The sequence below is a fragment of the Telmatherina bonti genome, assembly GCF_933228915.1.
Source record: "Telmatherina bonti genome assembly, chromosome: 6".
Lineage (NCBI taxonomy): Eukaryota > Metazoa > Chordata > Actinopteri > Atheriniformes > Telmatherinidae > Telmatherina > Telmatherina bonti.
The window spans coordinates 16084965-16111391 of record NC_136624.1 but is presented as its reverse complement, the minus strand read 5'-3'; the positions used below and the strand labels follow the sequence as shown (position 1 = coordinate 16111391).

The 26427-nt window shown below is 36.9% G+C and overlaps 1 protein-coding gene across 1 annotated transcript in view; it reads right to left on the bottom strand.

Moving 5' to 3' along the window:
- Positions 1–26427, bottom strand: part of ptprt (protein tyrosine phosphatase receptor type T) — a 251571-nt gene that overhangs the window by 20669 nt on the left and 204475 nt on the right. Inside the window, exons 23-26 of the mRNA XM_079241579.1 lie at positions 8199–8275; positions 4344–4380; positions 3756–3853; positions 3267–3383 (exon numbers count right to left, since the gene is read on the bottom strand). Coding sequence (XP_079097705.1) covers positions 3267–3383; positions 3756–3853; positions 4344–4380; positions 8199–8275 — 329 coding nt within the window. The remainder of the gene's footprint in view (positions 1–3266; positions 3384–3755; positions 3854–4343; positions 4381–8198; positions 8276–26427) is intronic.

The window sequence follows — 26427 nt, the reverse complement described above, 5'->3', positions numbered from 1 at the left end:
TTTCCTTCCTGTTTCACCTCCTTAAAGACACACTACAGAACTTTTGCAGATTTTCTCTCTTACCAACAGTAATTTCTTATCTTCACTCATGTCTTTAACTCTTGCTTTTTTCTCTGTGTCTTTTCGTCTCTTACGGTGCAGTTTAAAACAGCTGGTGTGTTTAAATCTGTAAGCTAGTATTTAACAAGGTGCATTCAGTGAAACTCAGCTGCAACATCAGTCTGTGTCCTGGAAGAAGAAAACTAGTACAGCACAGTTTCTCTGTCTGGTGACATTGCTGGGCAGTGACAACTTCAGAAATGTGAAGAACAGATGCTAAGACCTCTTTGAGTTTTACTTTGTTGCTGCAAAAATCCTATTTTCTGTTTTTCACATTGTTTCTGATAGTTTTCATAGATGTAATCAAAAGCAGGAACAGATGTATCTTTGTGACCAGCTGTTGGAAACAGAGTCTTAAGACTAAATGTATTATTGGTTATTTTCTAAATTGTGAAAACAACACTGGTTCATCCCTTTAGTTAGGTGTCTTTTTGGCGTTTTATTGATTCATACGCCAGTGTTAAGTCACGTAACACATATTGTTTCACATAAAATAGTAAAATGGACTAAGAATGAGTAAAAAAAATAGTTAAACTTAAATAAACTTGAATAAATGTGACAGAACTGGAAAATATTTCTTAAAAGTGATTTAAACTGAAAGACGGGTGGCTGATAAGTTCTACAAGGCATTGCATGTATTAAAAGTTTACTTTTCTAAAACCCTGCAGAGAAATGTCATGGTGACACTGGAAAAGATATCTAAACAGTACTTGCTTTGAAAAGCAAATTATTTGCAACAAAAACTAAACGTGTGTCCTAGTCAGGGATATTATGTATTTATCATCTAAACACTCCAATGAAATGAAACTACAGTGTTTTATTTCAACAGCAGCATATGAAGCACTCTCTCCTTCTGTTTTCTTCCATTGAAAGCACTTGCACTAAAGCTGGCAGAAACCTTCACTATTATACCCCATTTTTGTTACACAATGCTCCCTCCAGCCTGATTGTCCGCTGACTGAAGAGTCCTGCACGATTGTTTATCTCTGATGATTCGACTCAACCATCTACCTGGAGAGTAATCCACATTGTCATTTCTGCATCAGTTGAATTCTAAGAAGTAATCCAGGTATTATCTGGATAATTTTATCCCATTCATAAGTAGGGTTGTGCATACACATAAATGTGCATGAAGAGTACATAAAGTGTCTTTATGTTGCTGTAAACTCTGTAAGGGTTTAAGGACGTGTTCTATAATGTTAAATGCAGTCATGAGCCTCTCATTCCTCATACTGTCATTTCTCCAGACTGCAGCTTTGTTTACGCCTGTTGTTTGGATTTTGGTTTGTTCATTAACAAAGTCACGTCGCATTATAATGCTGATTCAAGAAAATATGACAAAATGCTGAATAAAAGGCAATTACAATTATATGATGTTCACTTTAAGAGTTCTGACTATAACATTAAAAGAAACCAGACAAAAAAAAAAAAAAAAAAAGTCCTCAGTGAAACTTGTGCAGGAATCGTTTTGCTTTATCTGCATGTTTAGTGAAATTTCCACTTTCACAGATAAAACGAACACTTTGAAATGAATATTTTGGATGCAGTGGAACAGAAATGCATTTCGCTCACCCACGGCTTCTGACACATAAACACCTTTTGTGATCCTCCTGGGTTTTTTTCCCCTCCCGCTCTCTCTCTCGAGGAGACATTAGCATTTCTTTTTTTTCTTTCTTTCTTTGAATCCTCGTCAGCCTCTCTTACTTAGTGCTCAGTTAATCTCCTCGGATGTGCCATTAATAAATGTTTTCATTAAGATCCCATGCACTCTACCTTCCAACCCCTCAGTCTTCCTTTTTGTCTCACACACACATACGCACACACACACACACACACACACACACACACACACACATCACACAAAATACTGTAAATCACACTCGCAGTTTCAAAGAATCCTGGATGTTGAGTGAAAGTCTGTGTTTGTGCGTATTAATGTATGCTGGGATATGACAGGCACTTTGAAATCAGCTTTCGTTTGAATTCTACTTTGAGTACTTGTGCGCACACACACACACACACACAGAGGTGCTGTGGATTAAGGGGCTGCTAAACGTGCTGACAGCGAGGACTTGAGGACTCGTCTTCATAAGCTGCTTTTGCACGACTGAAGGGGGATGGAAATACAGGATGGAAAGAGGAGGTAAAGAAAGAGCAAGGAGAATACATGAGAAGCCTGAAATGTTTTAAATGTTTCATATTTTGTAAGGTAAACTAGAGCTATTAACACAGAACTAATCGTGTGACAGAACCTTCCCGCTGTATCCCACACCTTTATGCCTCCAGCTGTATTTACATGTTTACTTTCTTCCATCTCTGGAGCAAAATCTCAACATCGGACTCCTAAGTGAAATATACAGATGTAAGAAAGATTTTATGTGCTGTAATTACTTATAATACTTATATACCAACACTCTAACAAAGGATGAAGTCATAGAAGAAGAGGGAGAAACAGAATAAATATAAATGAAAAGAGTGGAAAATGCCACAGAACTCAAAGAAAGTAGTTTTGGAAATGTAGAATTTGGATCAGAGCCTTTTTGTTTCGCTGTGATGTGTGTTTCTGCTGTTCTTCCATTCACTGTGCAAAGCCTTTGAGAAATGCATCACAACAATGACAGCAGATCCTTCCACTTCCACTCATCTTCTACCCTCTGAAATCCCTCCTCCCTGATTACAAGAGCCAAGATTACGCTTTAAAGTGTCGTGTTAAGCAGAAAGAAAAAAAACCAAAAAAAACAAGTTACACTGCTCACTCTCTGGCTCAGTCCAAATCCCATCTGAAGACTTGTGGAGAATAATCTGTCCACCAGAGTGACAACATGAAATCATGATATGCTAAAATCCTGGAGAAACGCTACAGCTGGATCATTCTGTAATACGACGAAAGAACAATCCTCATAATCCTAATTCAAATTGGCTTATTTCTGAGACTTAAAAAGGGTCCTGATTATTGTTATCAATGAACATATTTACAAATAAATATGGTATATTTATTTGGAATAATAATAAATAAGTTATTACCAAAGTATTACATTTATTTACATTCATTAATAAATAAATGTAATAAATATTTACTGGAATTTAATAAGACATACAAAGTATAACTTAATAAATCCCAATATTAAAATATCATGTCTGATTTTTATGGCACTAATCTTGTTTACCTTTTGGACAGTGAACGTCCGGATGACGTACTCCGCCAGCGGTTCGGTCTCTATCAGGGTCACCTTGATGTCTCCGTATACCTCCGTCTCATCGGGCCAGTAACGAACACACTTCACCTGCAGCAGATAATCCATACTCACACTGCTTATTTAAATATGTATCACATGCTGGCCATTTTCACCTGAATGAAGTGGAGGTCAAAGTGATAACAATGAATAATATTACCGATGACTTATATTAAGGTTTCCATAGCCTCTCTTGCATTATAATTGGCTACTTGATACTCATTCTTCATTCAAAGTCAGACGTACATCAAAGTGAATTTGAGATATTTTACATTTTATCTGGATCATGTTCCCATGCCAGGGGTTAATAATACTGTGCTTTGCTTGACTCTAAAGCAGGGAGCCTGTTTGTCTTTTTACGTATCCAAGAAAAAAATATGACAAATCATACAAACTGTGTCATAATCTTTATGATGAACTCACCCTTCCAACTTCCACCAAATTTGTAACCATGACGATAGAGGCCGAGTTCTCCTGCCAAACCATCCTCCAGAAATCCCTAACTGTCTCCTGCATGGGCCCTGAAACACACACACACAGAAATACATCAGAGATATAAACATTTTGTTACACACACAATGAACATATGGACATGTGTGTGTGTGTGTGTGTGTGTATTTAGGCTCCAGCCCATACCAGTGTCTCCTAAAAATGTCAGCACTGATAACACAGACAGTTGCAAACACATGCATGTAACACACACATGAACATACAAACACACACATTCCCCCTGACACACACATGTATTTACACACCATCAATCCCTGATAGTAGTTTGGGGGTTTGAGGTAATGGGGTCTTAAATTTGTCAGGGGGATTTTATACAGCAGTTTAGATTTAGGAGGCTGTGGTAATAGCCTTCCAGTCCGAAAGGACACCATTTACCAGGTGGCTTCGACACACGCACAAACGCGCAAACACACGCACAGATGCACACAAACACATTTATATCTGCACGAACGTGGTAACACACATGCTCTTGTCACACACTTATTACATCAGTTTAATTACCTTGTGTGGCGATGTAATGTCTGGGTCTGTGGTAGCCCTGAGTCAGGAGAAAGAATGGCATTAAAAATTGCTTCACACTGTTTCTTGTTTCTTTTAAAATCCAGGTTACTTCCTCATTTCTTCTCTTTTTTTTTTAGTGTTTTCTCTACAAATCAAAAACAATCTGAATTCCTCCATCCATGGTAACATCTTTCACTTCTTTAAATATGCCATTAAAATCAATGATTCTCCTTTATAAATACCGTAGATCTCCTCCCAATGTTTTCAGTTTGTTTCATTCACATTTTAATTCCAATTGGTCTGCTTTCTTTATCGACAGCTCTTTGCCCATTTACTCCATCTAAATGAATCATCTTTGCTTCTCTGATGTTTTCTTTTCATCAGATATTTCTCCTCTATCTCCAACTGGGATTCTCTACCTTTATATTATGTAAACAGTTTCAAACAATTTCTGGTTCCCGCTTGGTCGATTGAAAGGGGGCCTGGAAATTCAGTTAAATCACTGTTATGTACACTATCAGTCAAAAGTTTGGACACACTTTCTCATTGGTTTTAATAGGAAAGTGTGTCCAAATTTTTGACTGGTAGTGTACATCAGAACAATAAAGTCATCAACATAGCAATGTGTTTATCAATGGGTTCAGATCAGCAGGTTTTGACAATGGCTAACGGAAAATAGTTACTATACTGAAGTATATTTAGCAAGTTTTGTATGAAAAACAAAGAAAAAGAAAAAAAAAAAAGTCATAAAAAGTTCCCTTTATGAGACCATGGTGTGAGCTGATTAAACAACTCAAATAAGTTGTTTTGACACACTCTGTAAACCAAGTAATTCACAGATCTGAGTTGTTTATTCTTAGGTTTCCACTAATGATAGCACGACAGGTACAGTTTCCAAATTTTTTTTTTTGTTTTATTTTGGTTGTTTTCAGTTACCATGGTGATACTTTACTTATTGAAGTTTAGTTTTTATTGTATTCAACATTACAGAAGCATTTCACACAAATATAACAAAGTCCTTTTCTCATTATAACATGTTAAGTTTCATGTTTTTACCATAAAAGTAACATGTTATATATAATATGGTACAATTATAACTTGTTGTGGCTCTTTGTTAAATTTTGGTGACAACTCTACTCTGGACAACGTCATTTGTTTATCTTTATCTTAAACTTTTTCTTCTTCATCTAATCATGTTGGGTTGAGGGAGGAATAGGTGAAGGGAAGTTAGCTTCTTCTGTCCGTATGGTGGAGGTGGCCTAAGAGCAGAAACTGTCCCCACAGTGGAGCTCCGCAGCCAGATTCTCTTGGGTCCAGTGTCCCTTTCCTTATCAGTCCTTTTATTCTCTGCAGTTTTTCCATTTTTCTTCCTCAATTTCCTTTATCCTGCCTTATTATCCCAAACTTCCACAACTCCCAGAAGCATAATTCAAGGTCATTTTCTAAATACATATCAAATAACAATAAAAATTAAAAGAAACAAAAGCAGGATTTTTATTTTCCCTGGTTGGACTGATGAAAAGCAACGACTCTCCAAACAACAATTATACCACTCTTGTCACCCCCCCCCAATCCCTGTAAGACAAATAACCTGGCAGAGATGAATTCATTAATCAATTTCATACTGCGATTAATATCTCTGTGTGAGGACGGCGTTATCGTCGCTGAGGGGATGTGTTGTTAGAATTCTAATTTCCCAATTCCTCCTCTTTCTTCACTCTTCATGAAAAAAAATCTTGTCCATTGAGACTGAAAGGAAGCATTTAGTTTTAAATTCATTAAGAGTGTCATTACATCTGTAAGCTGTTGGTAAGAGATGAGATGAATAAGTGAAGCACAAAGCCTGCAGGGTGGAGAGGGAAGGAGGGGAAGATCAATGAACAGATCTGATGGGCAGAGGGGAATAATTGGTGAAAATGGTGACAGAATCGATAAAGAATCTGAAGAGGGAATCGGTGGGCAATAACAAGTGTAAGATTTATGTAAGGACTAGGTTGTTTCTTTCCATTCTTTGAAAGGAAATTAAACTTGGGTGGCTCCATTTGTTAAGGCCACGTTGCTGATTAAACGCTTATGTGGGCTGATGTACCTGTGCAGCTGCACAAATGTCTCATTTATGTGATTTTAGAGTAGGAGGAGTGTGTGTTTACTACACACTGACGTTTAGTTTCCACTGTTGGTTTGGCAGCAGGTTGACACAATGATCACCTCAGAAACACATTCTAACCATCCTGGGGACCAATTTACTACTACTTAAAGATTTACCAAAAAAAACAAAAGAAAAAACACAGAACATATCAAATATACTTGATTTCTCATATTTATTTAACCAAAATAGTATTGTACAGTGAAAGTAACTGCATGTTATTTCCTCTAAAAAGCCATAACTTGCATAATTAAACATTCTGAAATGTTTTGATTTGTAAGAATTGCTAAAAATATGTGATATAACAGATAAGAGTCTATGAAAGGATGTTTTTTTTTTTTTTTTTTTTTTTTTTTAAATTTTATGCTGTTTACAGTATTTTGTACCTCAGTCTGTCTTTCTCTTTTTAAAATTTAGTTTCATTTGATTTTTATTTTATTTTATTATATTTTATTTTCTTTTCCTTCTGTATTGGGGTAATGCAAGTTAACGAACATCAGTACCAAATAAGCACAATATAATCAGGTTAATACAAAGAAAGTTAGTTTCTACCCATAGGCCCGTGAAAAGATAGAACAAAAACAAAATTATACAAAAGTAGATGAAACCAAAAAAATCATTACCATATGGACAACATGAGAAATAAAATTATCACATGTTTCATGTTTCCTTTTTCCTTTGCTGTTTTTTTTTTTTTTTTTTTTTTTACACAAGCCTTAAAGATAGAAAATATGGAAGATTTTCTTATAACAGGAGGTCCAGCAATTAAGAATTGACTTATTTTTACTGACAGCACATCTGGTTCTAAAGCAGTTTATTTAAACTGTACCACAATTTAAATAAACGATTTAAATAAAACAAATTTTAAAGCAATTTATATGAATAAACAACTTAAATTGTACCACAATTTAAATAAACACCCTGGCACCACTGCCGGGCCTCCATTAAAAAAAAAAAAAAAAAAAAAAAAAAAATCATTCATATTTGAAGGAGCCCATGCAGAACCTTGTGAAACAAGTTCACTTCAGATTTATGAAGTTATGAAAACTAAGGATGATGTATTTTTGCAGGATGTCACGATGATGAAAAGTGAATGGTTTCTTTCTGTTTTAATAAATCAGTCAAATTTCCTAAGACTTGCAGGGTAAAGATTATGGGTAAATATCTTAATAAACATCATGTTTACTTTATTCTCTGATTTGTGTGTGTCCTCCACACTAAAAGGTAACCTTTTCATCATTTGTGGGTCTTTATATTTGAGGCTCTAAAAAATGATTTCCTTAACTCTTTAAAGCCAGACATGTCATATTTGATCCATACAGTTTCTGAGACATTTTGCATGACATCATGGTAGAAACTTTACTAAAACCCCTGCTGTACACAGTAAAATACTGGTTTCCTGCACCCTGGTGGGCACCAAAAGCAGAAGACTACACAACAATGAATTTGATCTACCACATTGAAATAAATAGTAAAAATAACAAAAAATAAAAGGACTTTTTCAGCATCAATTAAATGCTCAAAGTGAATAATTTAGTTTAAAAAAATGGAATATTCTCCCAAGTTGCTCTTAGGTGGAGCTTTAAAGGCTTAAAGACTTGAGACACATAAGACTGCATAGTTACATTTCTGTTGGAATATAGAGGTTGTAGTTGTGTTTTATTTATTTTTCTCTGTGTTTGTTTGCATGTGTGTGTGTGATCACTCACGTCAATATAATTGGCATTGATGTAGTCGGAGTGGGGGTCGCCATCCAGCAGCTGCAGTCGGACTCTGGTGTGATCGTCTGTGGGATCAGATAGCACAAAAATACAACAGGCCTAAAGTTACATTTACCCACAGATCGGAGAAGCTAACTAATGAAGGGGAACTAACTAACAGGGGAAAAGATATCAAAGAATATGACAACATGATGAAATAACAGTTTAAAAAAAACGCATAGTTAAAGAATCTTCTAATGGTTGTGTTGATCATGGCTCAGTCCTGGATTGGATTTGTAACTCTCGGCTTGAACAAAATAAAACAAAACTAAAAACAACTACAAACACACAAAACAACACACACACACGCACATACACACACACACACACACAAAATAATGCAACAACATAATTTTCCAGCAACTTGTTTGAAAGGGCCTCTAAACTCTCTTCAAATGAATTGATAGTTTGACTCTAATGAGATGTTTAAATGTCACTTTTAAAAGGAAAAACATAACTGACAAAAAAAAAAAAAAAGACTAAAACGGTACAAGAACACGAAAACCAAATGCACCTACGTGATCTTAAAAATAACGAAAATGCAAAGCCCATAATTTAAAAAACATAAAAGACCAATCTCACACCACATCATCACCATCACCATCATCATCATCATCATCATCACCATCGTCACCATCATCATCATCATCACCATCATCATCATCATCATCATCATCATCATCATCATCATCACCATCACCATACTCAAAGTACAAGTCACAAAGTTTGATTTTTCTTTTTTCCATTTAGAATATCAGTTATCCTTTTTTTGGGCTCTTTAGTGGCGATCTGGAAAATTGGGATGCACATGAGCGCATTATTACATCTAATGGGAGGCAGTGATTTTTGTTAGCCGTGTCCTAGCAACAGCAGGTAATTGCAGATACCATAATTTAGTCTAATCATCTTTGGTTTGTTCCATCTGAACTAGTTTTGTGCGTAATGTTCCTATTTTTAACCCCTAATGAGAAGATATAGTTTATTGTTGGGATAAAAACATGAAAGAGAGCACAGAGAAGAAGAGAAACAGAAATGGATGACATGAGAGACCTGGAAACTCACAGTGATAGTTTAAATGTCAAAACTAACTAACTAACTGCAAAGGATGGCAACCTTAAATAGTTTTATCACATAAAACTCACAGGATGGAGATTTAAAGATGGATTTTATATACAGTACATAATTTCCACGGTCTCAGAATAAGATTAAAGAAAAATTTTAAAAAAAAAACAGTTTTAAAAAAATGCAAAAAGAAAATCCTAAAGTTCATCGAGTTCATAAAATCATAATGTTTCCAGGATGCAAATACATCATATGACCATCACAGGAAAGCCCAGGATGTTCTCTATGAATAGCTATAGGGCTCAACAGGGTAACTCCAAATATTTAAGGAAGATACAGGTGAACATAATGTCCATTATAAAGGACATAAATGACTGGGCCGGGAATCAGGAGGTTATTATTAATGGTGATTGTCTTTGTAAAACCACCACATAGCTCAGAATAAACATTCTCATTTGTCTGTAACATCAGCAGACTACTCAGGCTGAGAGAAGGAGTTAAAAAGTCCTGACAGGAAAAGTCTCATGAGCAGAGAAAATAAAGCAAATTGGTAAAGAAAAAAAAAAACAGTAAAAAGCAACTAAAAAAAATTGGCATTAGTTCCATGAATCAGCTGATGAAACCTTTTAATTCACCTTTTCTTTGGACAATAACGATTGTTTTCAATAGTTTGGGTGGTTCTGCAACTTCAAAGTCAGATACAACTCATATATATTCCAAATATAAATTTGACAGCTGTGGGGGGGGGGGGGGGGGGGGGCGTACTCTAATCTTGTGACTACAGGCTGCAAACTGATAAACTTAACAGAAACAAAGTATGCAGCTGAAAATGGTAATCGCATTTAGAAAGTTGTCCAGGTTTGGAGAGTTTTTGTGAATTGTAGCCTCCGTTTCTTAACTGGCAGGAGGGCTACTCAGTGTGGTCTGCTGCTGCTGGAGCCCAGTCCCGATGCTCATGGAGCTGTCTAGCATTATGTGGCCTCCTTGGTTACTGTCTCTGGGATCACCTTGAGATGTATTTGTTCAGCTTCAGTCAGAGAGATGATATTGGTCTGTTTGAATGGCCACAGTGATGCCAGCATGACTCCACTCTGCTGGTACAAGATCCTGTCATCAGCTATCAGTTCACTCACACACACTCTCTCTCGAACTCTCACACACACTGCATGTAAAAACAAACACAATAGGGGGTCGTCTGCCAGCCGTTGGCTCATTTCTTCTCTTTCTTCTTCACCTATTCTGCAGTTCTTTACCTCCACCGGCTTCCCTCTCTCTCTCTCCCCCCTGTCTCTTACCCCATACGGTCTCGTCGCCTCAGACAGCAGTAATTACACAGGGGTAGTGTCAGAGGCTGTCATAACACTGCAGCCACCAATATGACTTTGGAAGGTGGGAGGGGCCCTTTCTACTGGTCTCTGCCCAGGGTGGGGAGCTTCTAATTGGGCTGAAATGGCAGGAGGTACTGGCTTGCGAACGCTGCAGATCTGGACACAAGCCCCAGGTTTGAAGAGGCTGACAGCATGTGTGTCCATGAGTGAGAGAGTGAGACAAAGTGAATAGAATATTTCCTTTTGATTAGTGAAATATATATATTTGCATTTGACATATAAAAAAAGAATAAATTAGCTTCAAAGATTTCGGTGTCAAATCAGCCAAGACGTCACATTAACACTTGTTTAGTTACAGTTTCAGTCTCAAGCATAATTCTCCCCTCAGATCAAAACTATAACCTTACACCTTTGTCTTGTAACCTGATTTTAAAATATGTGGTTACTGGATCCAAATGCGGTGCCACAATGCTGAAAGTTTAATGTGTTCAGCCGCATCACCCAGATCTGGATATAGATACAGACATACAGAGTGTACACAGACTCAAGCTGGCATCTGTGGCACTGTACTGGAGTAACAACAAAGTCATCAGAAGCTGTGGTGTCCAAGGGCAAAGAGTCACAAACCCATTACTCATTAATGAGCTCCACTCCTTGGCTGAGACTTCCTCTCTTCATAACCTTGCAACTCCTCCCTCTCCCTTTCTGTTCTGTCTGCTTTTAGTTTGGCTTTGTTTCCTTTAGTTTCCGTCCCCGTCCCCGTCCCCCCCAACGTCTTCTTTGAAAATCGTGTCATTACCCTGCCAGCTACTGTGAAAAGTTTTGTTGGGGAGAACTTGTTAACTATAGGGGTCCAGAAAAGGCCAAAGAAAATTGTTTTTTATCTTGGACAGATGCACAGGGGCAGCTGAATGCAGCAGAAAGCTGCAATTTAGAGACATCAGATCAGATTGTATGAACACAGAGACTGCACGCAGCAGATGCACACTAATGAAATGTGGAGGAGCCACCAATAAATACAGCTGGTGTCCAAAATAGAAAGGAGAGGCTGCTTTTGGTCTTTCGTCAAGATCAAAGATCCCGATGTGGTTCTCTGTTGCCCATCACCAGAGGTAAGACCCATATAATCATCCCATCTCACACATTAAATTAGTTACATTAGATATTTTATTAGTTTGGGGAAGCAACAATATTTATTAATTGCTCGGTCTTGTACAACTTTCCTCGCTGTTTAATTCATCTACACCTTTGAAAGAGGAAGAGCATAGGCACATCTGATATTTACCATTGAGCAAGACTGGATGGTGAATCTCCATAGACTAAAGAAGAAGGGGTACACACACACACACACACACAAACACATATATGTATATATGTATATATATATATATATATATATATATATATATATATATATATATATATATATATATATATATATATATATATATATATTAGGGGTGTCACGATTTCAATGTTTAATTGTAATCTATCGAAATTACGTCATGATTTACCCCCTCCCTCCTCCTCCCCTCCCTCTCACTGGTTTTTAACTTGACTGAGGACAAGATTTTTATTTTTATATTTTTATATTGTAAATAAATTCATTTAAAATTTGACCATAAGTGTCTAATGTGATACATTACACAAGAATAAGATAAACTGCATCACTTAAATGTAGCCCATCTTTTGACATAAGTGTACAGAAGTTAATGAAAACAAATTATCATAGACAAGATGAGTCTAAAAATGTCAGAGGTCTCTGCGCTGTCAGAAAAAGAGAAAAATATCGAGTCGTATCGAATCGGGACTCTATAATCGAAAACCAAATCAAATCGAGGATTTGGAGAATGTGACACCCCTAATATATGTATATATATATATATATATATATATATATATATATATATATATATATATATATATATATATATATATATATATATATGGCGCTGTGAAATAATACCAGTCAGTACTGCAGATATTTATAGTCAAGAATATCAATGAGCACTTTTGATAGTGCTGGTAATTATCCTATAATATGATTTGTTGAATTTCTCAGAATAACTAATCGGAAGTGAAATGAAGCCACCACAGCTGTCTGTTAATGTGACTGCTGGGTTCTACGTTTCTGTTGCGTTTACAGTTTGATGTGATATGTTCACCGTCACTCAAAGGATCAGTAGAATCACTCACACGACACCAGCTTAAACTGCAAATATCAGCTATAGATCATCTACATATTTAATATGCTCCAGTCTAGTAAACATACTGTCTTTTTACTGCTTTATAGCAGATACAGCTCATGTTTGATTTAAAGCTGCAAAAATACATTTGAGGATTACTGGCATCGTAAAATAAAAAAGTACAGTAAGAAAATTACTGTTTTCCAGTATAGGTCTATTGGAATAGTACTGGAAGCATATAATCTTTAATGAACATTATGTTTAAAGACTAGTTTAAAATTAATTTTTCTCCACTTTTTAATCCTGGATTTTGATATTTCAGACATTACATTTAGTTTTGGTATTTAAAATAATAAATAAAATACTGAAAAATACTGAAAAATACTGAATAGTTGTTTTAAAAATGTGAGGAAAGTCAGGTCAACTGTCCAGAGGAAAACGGAAGAAATGTCTGGCCTACACAGCAGTGCGACGAGCACTTTGCCATTTGGGAAGAGGATTTGGCAGCTATAATGTGATGTGACTACAGCTTCTACAGACTTGCTTTTGTTATCAAGACTTCTGGGACAAAGTCATGGCTGTGTTACTGATACTGAACAAAATCCTTATCAACCTCCTGCAGATGTTATGTTCATTTGAGCTATGAGGGAGTTAAGACCCTTACTTACTGGCTCTTTTGTACGTCTTTGTCTTTCTAGCTGCCTGAGAAGGGCAAGAAAGTACAGCAGAGCTTTCTGTTGGGCCGAGGATGTTGTGCCCTCTGGGTTAATGTTTACAATGGAAGAGAAATTAGCTGACACTAATACACATCAACTGCAACATGGGAGATTTCTGCAACGGCAACACTTTATCCTAAAACCCCACTTATATAAGATATCCTCTCTCTTTTTCAGTTCTCATATTTCTGTGAGGAAGATGAGTATACAGTTGTCAAGGGCACTGGTATAAATTCCAGGTCTGTAGTCACCACCAGCTTAGATTTAGGCTTACATGCCCTAAAGTTAATGATATAAAAGGAAGATGTAGATGTTAACTTTCCATTATAAGAGCACAAAGTGACAACGATAAGCATTCCCTTTGTCTGACCAAAACATGTTATGTTTCATTGAAGTCATCAGAAAATTGTGTCAGGAGGTGAAAATAGGCCAAGTTTGATTTGAATAATGAACGTCTGATTCTGTTTATGACTTGTGGAAAATTTGGCAAATTCTGTTCATATTATTCAAAAGTTAGGATGAAAAAAATGAAGATTTCAGGCAATAATTTTATGTGGGACATTTCCTCAAATGTTTTTTTATTTAACTGCATGAGCATACCATGATATAAAAAAGGACACCAATCTTACATACGGTGTCAGCAAATATATAAGAAATTTATTTACGTTCACTCTAAAAATTAAGTGACTTGCTTAACAGAAAAAAGCAAAGTTATCACCTCAACAGAGTTCAATTGTTGAACCTTCTTCACCGACAACTCTTACCTGGAACAAATGGAGTTAGCAGAACTTAAATGAACTTGATAAATAAGCTGTTAATGCATGGTGTGCAATAAACTCGATCAGCTAACAGGTAAAGTGTAATTTTGTCGACAACATGTTGCCACTTGACCTTGAATTGTGAACGTTTAAATGTTTTGCTGGGAAGTTTATTCCTTTAAAAGAAGCTTTGGAGGTTGACAATATGTAGGCTAGCATGAGAGGTTTTTTTTTTTTTTGCATTTTATTCCTGACTGATTCGTAATTAGCATTATTCATTATCATTCATTCATTCATAATCCAAACCACTTAGTCAGATGAAGGGTTGAGGGAACCTGTTATTCATCATTAAAATGTAAAAAAAGAAAAGAATAGCAGACATGAGGAACTTTGAGACATACTTCAATGACTGGATAATGGAAACATTATAGCTTAATTTTCCTTTTCTTTGAAGCTTACAGACCTTTTTGTGTCATGGAAATTGTTGATCAATCGAAATTTTAACCAGAACTTTTAAAATATTTTAAGAAATCTAAACGTTCCAAACAAGGATTTACTTCTAATTTGCTGTCTTTAAATAGAAATCTATTGCAATGCAGCCAAATCAGTTTCTCAGCTCCTTTTCACCACAAACAAATGAATTATATCCAGCAGTTTAAAATATAATGTCAACATAATGTTTTTCAAGAACTTTTTGTTTTAGCAATTTTTTTTTCACTTTATTGTGTCAACCAGGGTATGAGTTCAGCTTCTCCCAAGTGCTGACTCAACTGTACTCATATTTTAAGTTGATGTCTTCAGCACTGCATGCCATTTGAAGCTTTTAGCCTTTAGCTAAATTGCACATAGTTTAATTCACCTGAATGACTATTCTGCTTTTTCCTCCCACAAACACATTTTCTGCGATGGACTGGCAACCTGTCCAGCGTGTACCTGCCTCTCACCCAATGCTGGGATAGGCTCCAGCTTCCCAGCACCCTGAATTGGTCTATGCAGTAAAGAAAATGGATGGATGGACGGACGGATGGACACATTTTTCCTGCTGCTTTGCACTGAGTTTAAATGTTTCCACAGTATTTAACTGCCAAGAATAAAGGATGCTGGAACTAGTGAGATGAAACTGCTGAACAAGATGTTTTACTCTTCCATGCTCTCCTTCTCTCTCATCTTCTCTCCTCCTCCTTCTCCTCTCGCCTCCCTTTCAGACGTTACTGAGCAGGGATTGTGTCTGTCACAGATATACTTAATCAGTTAACTCCCTATGGAGCTCAGCTCACTCATGGCCCACACTCTGCCGTCAGCCCAGCTCAAGGCATTAGAAAATTTAATTGCATGTGTGATTGAGCGCCAGTTTATTTGTGAGAATGAGCATTGTCATTTTTTCACTCTTTATTTGAAAAATATTTATATACCTTATGTGCATCTTTAAGGTAAGTTTATAGATTTCGTTTTGAAGTGTTTCAGTTTTTTTTTCCCCTTATCAAAAAAAGTTTTCAAGTGCTGGAAACACTGATGTGTTGGGGGGTATTATGGTGTGTAATAGCCTATTAAGACCAGAGCTCCCTGCAGCTGATGCGTCAAGCAACACAGAATCCTGTTGACTTACACATACACACCTAGAGAAGCCGTTTCCTGCTGTTTGACAGAAAGAAGGAAGGATGAGATGAAGATGAAGGAGAGCAAGAGGAGAAGGATGATGAGGGTAAAAGAGGAGAGACTTCAGAGTTTAGAGAAACCCTGCAGAGTTGTTGGTTCACGCAGGGTGATGCTGAACTGGAGTTTAGAAAATATACAAGAAAAATGAAAAATGTGTCCAAAAGTTTACAAAGAGGACATCAGGGGCAGATAGTAAGTTTATGATGATGCTAATGTTTAGCCTTTCTACACTGACACATTAGACAATGTCAGTCCTCGAAAAAAGTTTAGGATTTAAATGACTTCATGTGTGTTATAGTCTATGTATGTTTCATGTTCCAGTCACAAGATTACTTCTACAAGTTTACATCTCACTTCTCTAAGCAAAAGCTTTTAAAACAAAATAAATTTACACCATGTAAAAGAAAACAACTCTGTCCTTTAAGTAGCACTGTCAGCACATGAACTTTTCATTGTTCACATCACACGGTACTGAATCAGAGCAGCAAGGGTAAATAATTTAGGTGGAATTCATTTCTTCCATCTGAGGTGGATAAAAAAGAACATTAACCAACAAAAAGGTACAAAACAAAACAAACAACAACAACAAAAAAACCTTTATAATGATTAAAAAGTATGAGTAATATGAGATTTTGTGCATAATTCCAGGCTCCCACCTGATAAAAGTGTTTTGTTTTTATTTTGTTTATTTTTTGTGATTTTGATCTATGTGGAGTTTCACATGAATGACAAGAAGAGAGGGAATGAATGAAGAGAAATAAGTGATTGAGGTAAATAAATCACTAGAGTAAAAAACCCACATTTAGAAACTTAGTATTCTATTATTATTAATTACTAATAATACAGATGTGTTTAACAATTTTGAAGTATTTATATGGTTTATATAAAGGGTTCATAGTTTATAGTTGAAGTTTATTGTGAATCCCATTAAATGATCCATCTCTGCAGTCAGAAAACAAACATATGCCAGCAGTTTTAGTTGCTTTAATAGTTGTTCTGATTAAACCTAAACTATAAGTAATAAATGCTTTTTTTTAAATTATAAAAAAAAAAAAAAAAAAAAAAAAAAATCTAAGATGATGTTTCACCACAAGTTCACCACAACATATGCTTCAGACTGGTGGTCCTGCAGGACTCGATGTGCGTCATGCACCACTGATTCAGTCTGGTCTTCAGACATATATGTTTTATCTGAGTCAGAGCTCTGTGGTGCTGTTGGATGTTGAAACTGTAGTTTATTCCTTTGCTGAGGAACAAAATGTAAAAGAAAATGAAAAAAAGAGAAAATTATAGGAAAAAATTAAGGAAACCAGATATGTTTTTGATCCATACAGGGAAAAAAGGAGCAAGTGTTTTTATTATGTGTTTATTTTTCCATGTAGGCTCCTGTGGGTTGCTTTCCCTTTTGGTGCAGACAAAGTTCATGTAGGTGTCAGGCGAGCTAAGCTGGACATCACAGTGAGTGGTCTAAACCTAATCACAACTATCAAACTATCTGTCCATTCATTTTCTTAACTGCTTACTCTAATACAGAAAGAAACTGGAGCCGATGCCAGCAATCACTGGGCCAGAGGCAGGGTAGACCATGGAAAGGTTGCCAGTCCATTACAGAACCATCAAACTAATCACTCACTGCAACAGTCATGAGATGAATTTGCCTTTTTTACAGCAGACCACCTTACTCCTACGTATGGAGTTTATTCTGTCTACTAATCAGAAACTTCTGACTCATTTAACAAAATTAACCTCTTTCATTTAGTTTTTAGTAAAGGTGTTTACCTATATGCAAAATCAGGCTGAGAAGAAACTTCTTCACATCAGTGGTACCATAATAGCAAAGTCATCAAGCTTATAAGAAGGAAATTAGATAAAATAAGCTCAGCTTGTTCCTATGCCCCATCGTTCTCAGTTAAGCTGAGATTTTCATAAATTTGTCTAAAAACAATCTAATAAGATTCTGATTTCTTATAGGACAGACCAGGGGACCAGATGTGTGGCCAAATTGTGGCTCAAGTCTGTGAAATAAAACATAAAAAACATCAAAATGGGAATACTAGAATTGCTTTGTGAGCAGTCCGTCTATGAAATCCTGATTGAATCATTAATAGTCAGTTATCACACGTCATAGATCAATGCTAATCACAGCTTCAGAAGAATGAACTTCACAGTGTGGACCTCCTGATAATTTAAAACAATGGTACCTAACCTCTTGACCCTCATTCTTCAGAGCTTCTAATCAAAACGGAATTATGGTTAAAATCGTCTCCATCCAACATACGATCTTTTACTCTTTTATGAATGACTGTCATTAAAAAAAGATTCATCAGCATCAACGTTCTGCTTTCATCCTATTACAAAGTCATTGTTACCCCCCAACTGCTTCTGAAGAGGAACAATGATTAAGAACAATCATCATCAGCATTATCAATAATGCCGCTGATGTTAAAAATCAGCCTCATTATCACCATTATCACAGAGCATCCCTCCTGCTGGGAGTTGCCACGGTAATCATTTGTTCATTGCACTGATCTGTGACTGGAGAAGTCGGCAGACATGATCAGTCTCTTTGTGAGACTCGTATTGTCACACGGAGAGAGGCAAGATTTTTGTCACTGTTTCACCAGAAAAAAAGAGATCAATATGAAAAACAGCAAACTGATCGGCGATTGGAAGTACCGCCATATTTTCCTAACTGAAAGAAATCCCAGAAAGTACTCCTGTACATGCCTGAACAAAGGGATATTGATGCTCTGCTGGTATGGTAACACAGGGGATTGGATCAACATCAAGACTAGATACAATCTGCTGCTTTTCCATAACTACACTATTTATGATGGCTTGTATTGACGCGTCTGTAAATCGCCATGAAATGGCATTTCTGTGAAGTGGCGAAATAGAAATAAAGATTATTTGAATTTAATTGAATTAAGTGCAGTAAGAAGAATGAGTGCAGTAAATAACTGGATCACTTCTTTAATATAAAGTCTTTATTTGCCCCTCCAACAAATGTAACATCAAAGTTAAAATAGTGTAATCTTCTGCTTTCTACTATTTATTAGAGGACAGAAGACAAATCAGATTGTGTTTTTATCATAAAGTATTGCTAAATGTCTCAGAAACTAAATCTATGAAATATGTACTCTTATGAGTTTAGTAAACCTACTGAGAAATCAGAGTTTCTGTTTTTCTTCTTAATACTTCTTTAGATTTTCAATTAAACACGACTTGACACTGCTCTGCTGCTCTATTTACTCTGTGCTGGGTGTGATAAAAAAAAAAAAAAAGAAATATTTTATATTTTCAATTATTCCAAAATAAATTTTATGCATGAAGTGTTGCTAAAAGGATGTCATAATGAATAGTCAGCACCTAGAACAGATGGGCTCCATGGTTACAGCTGTATCTCTGAATCTGGGAAACCGATTCACCAAAGTATAAATACCCTATATAATGCTTGTTTTAGTAACTCTCTATCATAATGCGGTACCTCTAATATCCCATCATTTTGGAAGGCTCCTGTCCTGCCTTGTCCTAGACAGTAGCGTTGCCTTATGTATGAAATCAGATGTAAAAATGAATTTATCCTCCTGTCACTTGTCATATATATTTTCTTGTCACGGTGAAAAAAAAAAAAGAGCTGTCAATAAAACGGCTTCCCCCAGATTTGTATCAACTTAAAACCCTGAAACAAGCCCCTGTGGTGATTTTACTGTACTCAAGCCTTTGCAACATCTTTGCGAACTGCAACGCTAACTAGCGAGCAAGTCCTCAACATGCCACATCAGTGGGCGGGGTTTTTAGCTGATGCCATTATAGCTGAATGAGGACGAATCCCCGGAGTCAGGTTATGAAATCTGGTGGAAAATCCTCTGGAATAAGAGGAGGTTGTTATTAAGCAGCACATTAAAACCCACAGTTACTACTGGCTACAAAACTTTGCAAAAGAGCGCACTAGATTTACTTAGAGCTGTAAGGTCTCACGCGTACATAAATCACCATCTGTTACAGAGTATATGCTTCATTTCAATAATTAGTCACAGATATTAGTTTGGAATCAGAATATGCCTTTCTATAATCCATCTTTCTGTGGGTGGAATAACGCTGCAGCACTGCTGCAACTAACTGAGCACATGGTAGATGGCTGCGATTCCAAGGTTGCAGAGTGTGTATGTAGACTGCAGGTTGGACTTTCTTAGCCACTGGATTTGTATGTGCCCGCATGCTTATGCAGAGTGTGTGTTTATTTGTAAAATACTGTGTGTACGAGACAGCTTGGAGGATACTAATATTTGTTGTGATTCTGTGGTCAAACACTTCAGAGGAGATGTTGGCGCTCCGACTTCAGAGCAGCTCGGGAGACGTGGCGTGAATCAGAGCCAGAGTGGAGAAGAGAGGGAAGAATACACACAGCTTTCAGCAGGATGCAAAAATAACACACACAGACACACACACACACACACACACACACACACACAGGGCGTCGTGGTTGTTTTCAAACTTTCTTACCTGCTCGCTTTGTTTACTTTATGCACAACTTTGTTTGAACAAAAACAAGATATCCTCACAACACACACTCACACATACATATGCACACACATCATTCGCCTCTAACTTGTGCTGTAATGAGAAGCAACAAGATGTGAGAAAGACGTCTGATTATGGCAGAGATGTTTGGAGGTGGAACACCAGGTGAAGGGTTTGCATGGTGACACTGCCTCACACTGCGTAATGATTGTCGCCAACATGAACACTGTAGACGCATGTACATTTGGGTGTACGTTTGTGTGGGGGACAAAGATAGTAAGAGATTGATCACTGAGAATAGAAGAAGTGAAGAACAAGAGGTCTTCACTTCTTCTATTCCTCCTGAAAAGGGAGGTCAAAGACATGGGAAAAAACAGGTGAAGATGAGAGAAGCAGGATGGAATGACAGAAACAAGCTGATGATTAAAGCCATGGGAGAGAACAAAGAGGTGTGGTGCATGGTAAGGATGTGCAACTCCAAGGTGCTCAAAAGGAGAAAGTTGGACTCTTTTGTTTAACCTTTCATCCTAAGCCTTGTTTAGTAATGAGGTTATCTTTCAGACATAAAATCCAACTATTTACAATCAGATACTCAAGGTATTTAGTATAGCATAAGATTATGTAGCATAGGAGGGATCAGCGTCTCTGGTCCTCAAGGGCCACAACACATTTACACAGAACTTGACGACATGCAGTCAGAGAGCCCTTTCATTTGAAACACAAACACATAAAAGCTGCAGGACGGTGACCCCAGAGGGCTGGGGTTGTTGACCCCTGTAGCGTAGCATAGCACAGAGGCAAAGAAGACGAAACGCATAGAGCAGAGGTAGCAAGCTGTGGAGGCTGCAGTCATACAGGTGTTGGGAGTTTCCCTGCTGCAACACACCTGAGTCACATCCAACTTTGTTAGCAGACTTTTGCAGAACTTAACATCAAGTTCTGCACAAGTCTGCTAATTACGCACGGATTATAGTCAGGTGTGTTGCAGCAGGGAAACTTCCAACACCTGCAGGACTGCAGCTCTCAATGACTGCAGTTAGACACCCCTGGAGAGTACCAGGAAAGTGAAGATAAGACAGACAGGGTTTATCCCTCTCTTCATGCAACAAACTACTGAACCTGAGTGTGTCTGAGAAGCTCGTGACTGCTGGTTGTTATTTAAGTTATTCTCCATTCACTCTTTTCTGTTTGTTTCTGCACTACAGCCTCATTAAGCTTCTGAATGGCAACAATTTCTAATCACAAATTAACTATTTGACATGTACAGGTGTGTCCTCATGTGTGTATTTCTAAAGTCAAAAGCAAAGTTTAATTTTTTTCTTTTTCACTGGAAACTTCTGAGTGAACATAACAAGATACATATGAGGACTGTAACAGAGGAAAGCACGATCTGAGAAAAGCTGAATAATAAAATTCAGGCTGATATAGATATACATCTGATCCTCAAGTACTCTAAAACACTAATAATTTGTTCAATCAGTTATTTCCTGAAGTCTATGAGATTTTTTCATTTCTATTCAGTTTTCCTGCGGAGAAATGGCGGCTGCACACATACAAGAAAAGGAATCAAATTTTCAAAAAGTCTGAACGTTTCTTTTGATCACATATGCGTTCCATACATCTATACACAGCTTACACTACTGATATTGACCTTTATATTGTTCTTTTGTTTTGGTTATTAAAGTTATTTTTTGTAAAAAAAAAAAAAATGTTCAGATAATATAAACCAAGCAGAGCTCATCGATCCAAAGACTTGGGTCAACTAGTCCAGATCAGACTCCAGACCAGAGTCCAGACTAAACATGGAGAAGCCATGTTTAGTCTGGACTCTGTTTTAACTCATGTTTTAATTATTTTAATATAACTTATGATATTATTGTGATTTTGCTATTTGTATTTTCTTTTATGCTTTTTTTCTTTAACACTTTTAATGTTTCATCTAAAGCACTTTGAATTGTCTTGTACATGAAAGGTGCTATACAAATAAACTTGCCTTGCCTAAAAACCACCTTGTGCCTTCCTCCCTCTTTGTTGCAGCCATTGAACCAGGCTGCAGCAACATTAAAACAATAGACAGGATGTATATTCTGTTCAATACTTGAGCAGTTTGTGTCTGGGGTTTATTCTGCAATATTCCCAGAGATTAATGAATGTACAAAAACAAAAATGTGTAAGAAATGACAAAGTCAATGGTCATTACAAATGTGTAGGTTAAACATAGAGTATTAATGTTATGCTGATCTATAGAAAAAAAAAAGCTAAACTTAGACTCAAACATATCAGGGTGATTAAATCTTGGCTAATGAAAGCTGAACAGATGGACAGAAAGCAAATTCATATTAGTACTGTTTGGTCTTTTCGAAACGAATCCCTCTTTCACAAGTAGAAGTAGTGGGAATGCTTGTTCTCACTCTAGGGCAAACTGAAGAATGAAACTCTGGGCCACTTAGGGCACATTCACATCAACCTTTTTGATTTAATTCCATTTGCTCGGAAAGTCCGCTTTGTTTGGAAAGCTCTAAATGCGCCAAACTATTTCTGTTTCGGACCAAAGAAGTGGACTCAGTCTGCCTACAAAGAGAGGTCTCGGCCTGTTTCAAGCGGACCAAATACAGGAAGCGGACAAAAAGAAGTCACTTCAAGCATTTGATGTAGCATTGGATTGTGGGTAAATACATAGTGATTGTGTTAATATTCTTCTACCTTGTCTGTTTTTCATACTGTGTCCATTGTTGCAGTGTATTTCTGCAGTACGCTTGCATAAGACAACATCAAAAGCGCAAACATCAATAGTTTCTTGCATTATGTTTAACTCGCAATGGAGTCTTCTTCTTTATGTAGGTCTTGTTTTTTTTTTTTTGCTAAATAATACTGCAGCGCCACCCTTGGTGAGAATGGGGATATATTCTTGTAAAGGTTTGGCACATTTGAGAAAGTGCAGGGTGAACACAATCTTGGTCTGAATGGATACACCCCCCTACAACTGAGCCAAGTCCCCAATCAGACCAAGTCGAGCAGACTATCCTGATGTGAATGTACCCTTAAAAGCAAAGGGTCTGTGTTCACTTGCAATTGAAGCATGGTGTGGTTTGCTAACACTGTGAAAGTTGATGGACCATCCAGTGGGTAGGAAGTTATGTAGAACATGTCGCGGTGCAGCATGCTGGATACCTTGATGCTTCTGTTGTTGCTACTTCAAGCAAAGTTCTGCAGAACATTTTTAAATGACTTCCTGGAATGAGGAAGTGTGTCCGTGCATGTTGAGTAGCAAAGAGTTGTTGGGTAGTACCAGTTCCAGTTATTTTTCCTTGTCTTTCCGTGTGGTCTGTTTTGCTTCTGAAGCAACATTTCTCACCATGCTGCTCTGGTCTGGTGTGTCCACCAGATACAACAGAAATAACTATTAAACTTTAAGCTCACAAATCAAAGTCTCAGGCCTTCTTCAACATGGGGGTGATAAGCACGTGTTCATCGAGTGTGTCCTTTATAATGTTAAAAAAAGGCCTGAGGTCTGAATTCTGGCCTAAATTAATTACATTTAAATACAGATTAAGATTCACATTGTTTTTTCTTAATCTGTTTCAACTGACATAACCGTAGTGTATCTGCCTATTATATTAATCAATTTTAGCTCATTTTATTTTCACCATAAACAACTGGTTCTGGCTCAATACTGAACTTTAACCTGATTCTCAAATAAAACCAAAATCTACTTTTGATTTGTCTGAAAATGACTACTGAACCAACTGCCTTAAGAAATAGTCTTTGCCTCAAGGTCTCTAACTCAGATTGGACACACACATATGTAAATTCTTTGCTATTAATCTATTTTTTTCTGAAGGAATGCCTCTGCTGAATTGTAAATGACCATATGGGATGGTTGTTCTTAGAACTGAGGGCTGCAAAGAAAAAAAATAAGAAAAAAAAGAGAAGAAGCAGCAAGAGGATGGGAAGGGAAAGAGGAAGGAGGAAAACGAAGCAGACAGATGCCTGTAATGAGGAAACACTACTGCGCTTTGCCTCAGCCCATAAACTGTCAGAGGCAATCTGAGAGGATGAACAGATGAATAGAAAGAAGAAGAAAGGAAGGAGAAGAAAAAAGGAAAGGTGAGAAAAGATAAAAGCGAAGCAGTGTGAGTGGAGTAAAAGGGAGACGCATGGGGGTAAAATCTTAGAGAGAGAAGGAATTTAAAGTGACGGAAGAGGATGTTAAATTTTCCAGAAGAAAATTAAAGTAGAAGCAGTAAAACTGAAAGAGACGCACAAAGAAGGGCATGTAGAGGAAACAAATGTTTAGAGAACAATAAGGAAAAAAAAAAAAGACGTTTAGAAGACAACAAATTTGTGACGTAAGGAAAAAGAGTAAAAAGTGGATAAGAGGACAAGGAGGTTGGGGAGGATGGAGAGGAAGCACGGTGGAGCACAGGCGGTTGGTAGATTAACACTTATTCAGTGAGCTAGAAGATCTCAAACATGGCATCCAGTGTTTGTGTTTGGCAGATGGCCGAAGGAAGAGTGTTAACACTTCAACTTAAATCAACCCTTCACAAACTGTTCCAGAGAGACGGAGAGAAGGAGCAAAAGGTGGTAAAAGTTTGTGTTAGGAGAGGAGACAATCATCATGGCTGCCTCTGAGCAGATTTAACAGTTTGGCCCTTCTGTGTTGCTTTAAATCCCTGAACCCTAAACACACATTTAGGTCCCATCGTGGTGAGCTGCTGAGGCTCAGTAAGCATTTGCTTGGATTACAGTTGCTATACACACACACACACACACACACACACACACAAACATGCACAATACACTCACACATATATACATATATATATATATATATATATATATATATATATATATATATATATATATATATATATATATATATATATATATATATATATATATGAGCCAAAAATACACTGACTCACTTTTACACTGGATTCCAAATTTTTCATATGGGCTAAATCAAACTGTAATAAATTTCACAGTCATACCAAAGAGTTGAAGAAGTCTTTGGCTTGACTCCCATTATGGAGTCACAACAATGATGTTTTTTGTCTTTACAATCAAATGGTTTTGCTGGAATGATTCACAAACCTTTGTCCTTCTTGCATAATACCCAATCCTCCCGTTATGCCATCTCAAAGTTCTCATTCGCGTAACCCAACTAAATTTAACTGGTTATAAGCTTGTGTTATGAATGGAACATATGATAAAATTCATTTGGTCATCTGCTTATATTGATTATTTTAGGAAACAATATGTTATAATAAGGCCTGATGACTTAACCACCAATTTTCAGGATCAAACCTCCTGCTTCTGTTTACTTCCGCAGCGTCAAGTCCTTTCATTGTCGCTCAGGTTAAACTGGTGTGAACATCGGCCAGCTCTAAAACTCCACAACAGAGCTTGAGATAGATCCAGAACCAGGACCAGAATCAGAACAATTTCTGTCTGAGTGAGTACAGCCTTCCAGCCTGTCACCTGTATGTGACCGGTTGTATGTCTGCTTCCTGTTTCCTTCAAATTGGAATAAAACAGATGCCTTCACCTTGTTATGAGAGATTTTAAGGTGGTTTTTAAACTGTGTTAATATGAAACATAATTTAAAAAAAAAAAATAAAAATAAATAATGTAGAACACGTTACTGCTTTGATCAGATAATAATTCCTTTGTTTCCAAAAGGGGAAATAAAGTTCAACCTTTTCCCCATATTCCAAGTTTATAGCTCGAGCCAGTCCTGTCTTACCACATTTCCATGTTCTAATAAAGACACGGCACAAAGTCGTTTCCCTGAGGGCCTTTTAAAACATTTGCTCAAGAAAATGAGCCTTTGTACAATCACTGCAAGCAAGATGGACAGTTTCCATTACCAGGGCCTTGTAATTAAGGGATTTGTACTAATAGCAAATTTATCATAATTCCTGTTGGCTATCAAGTCCTTGACA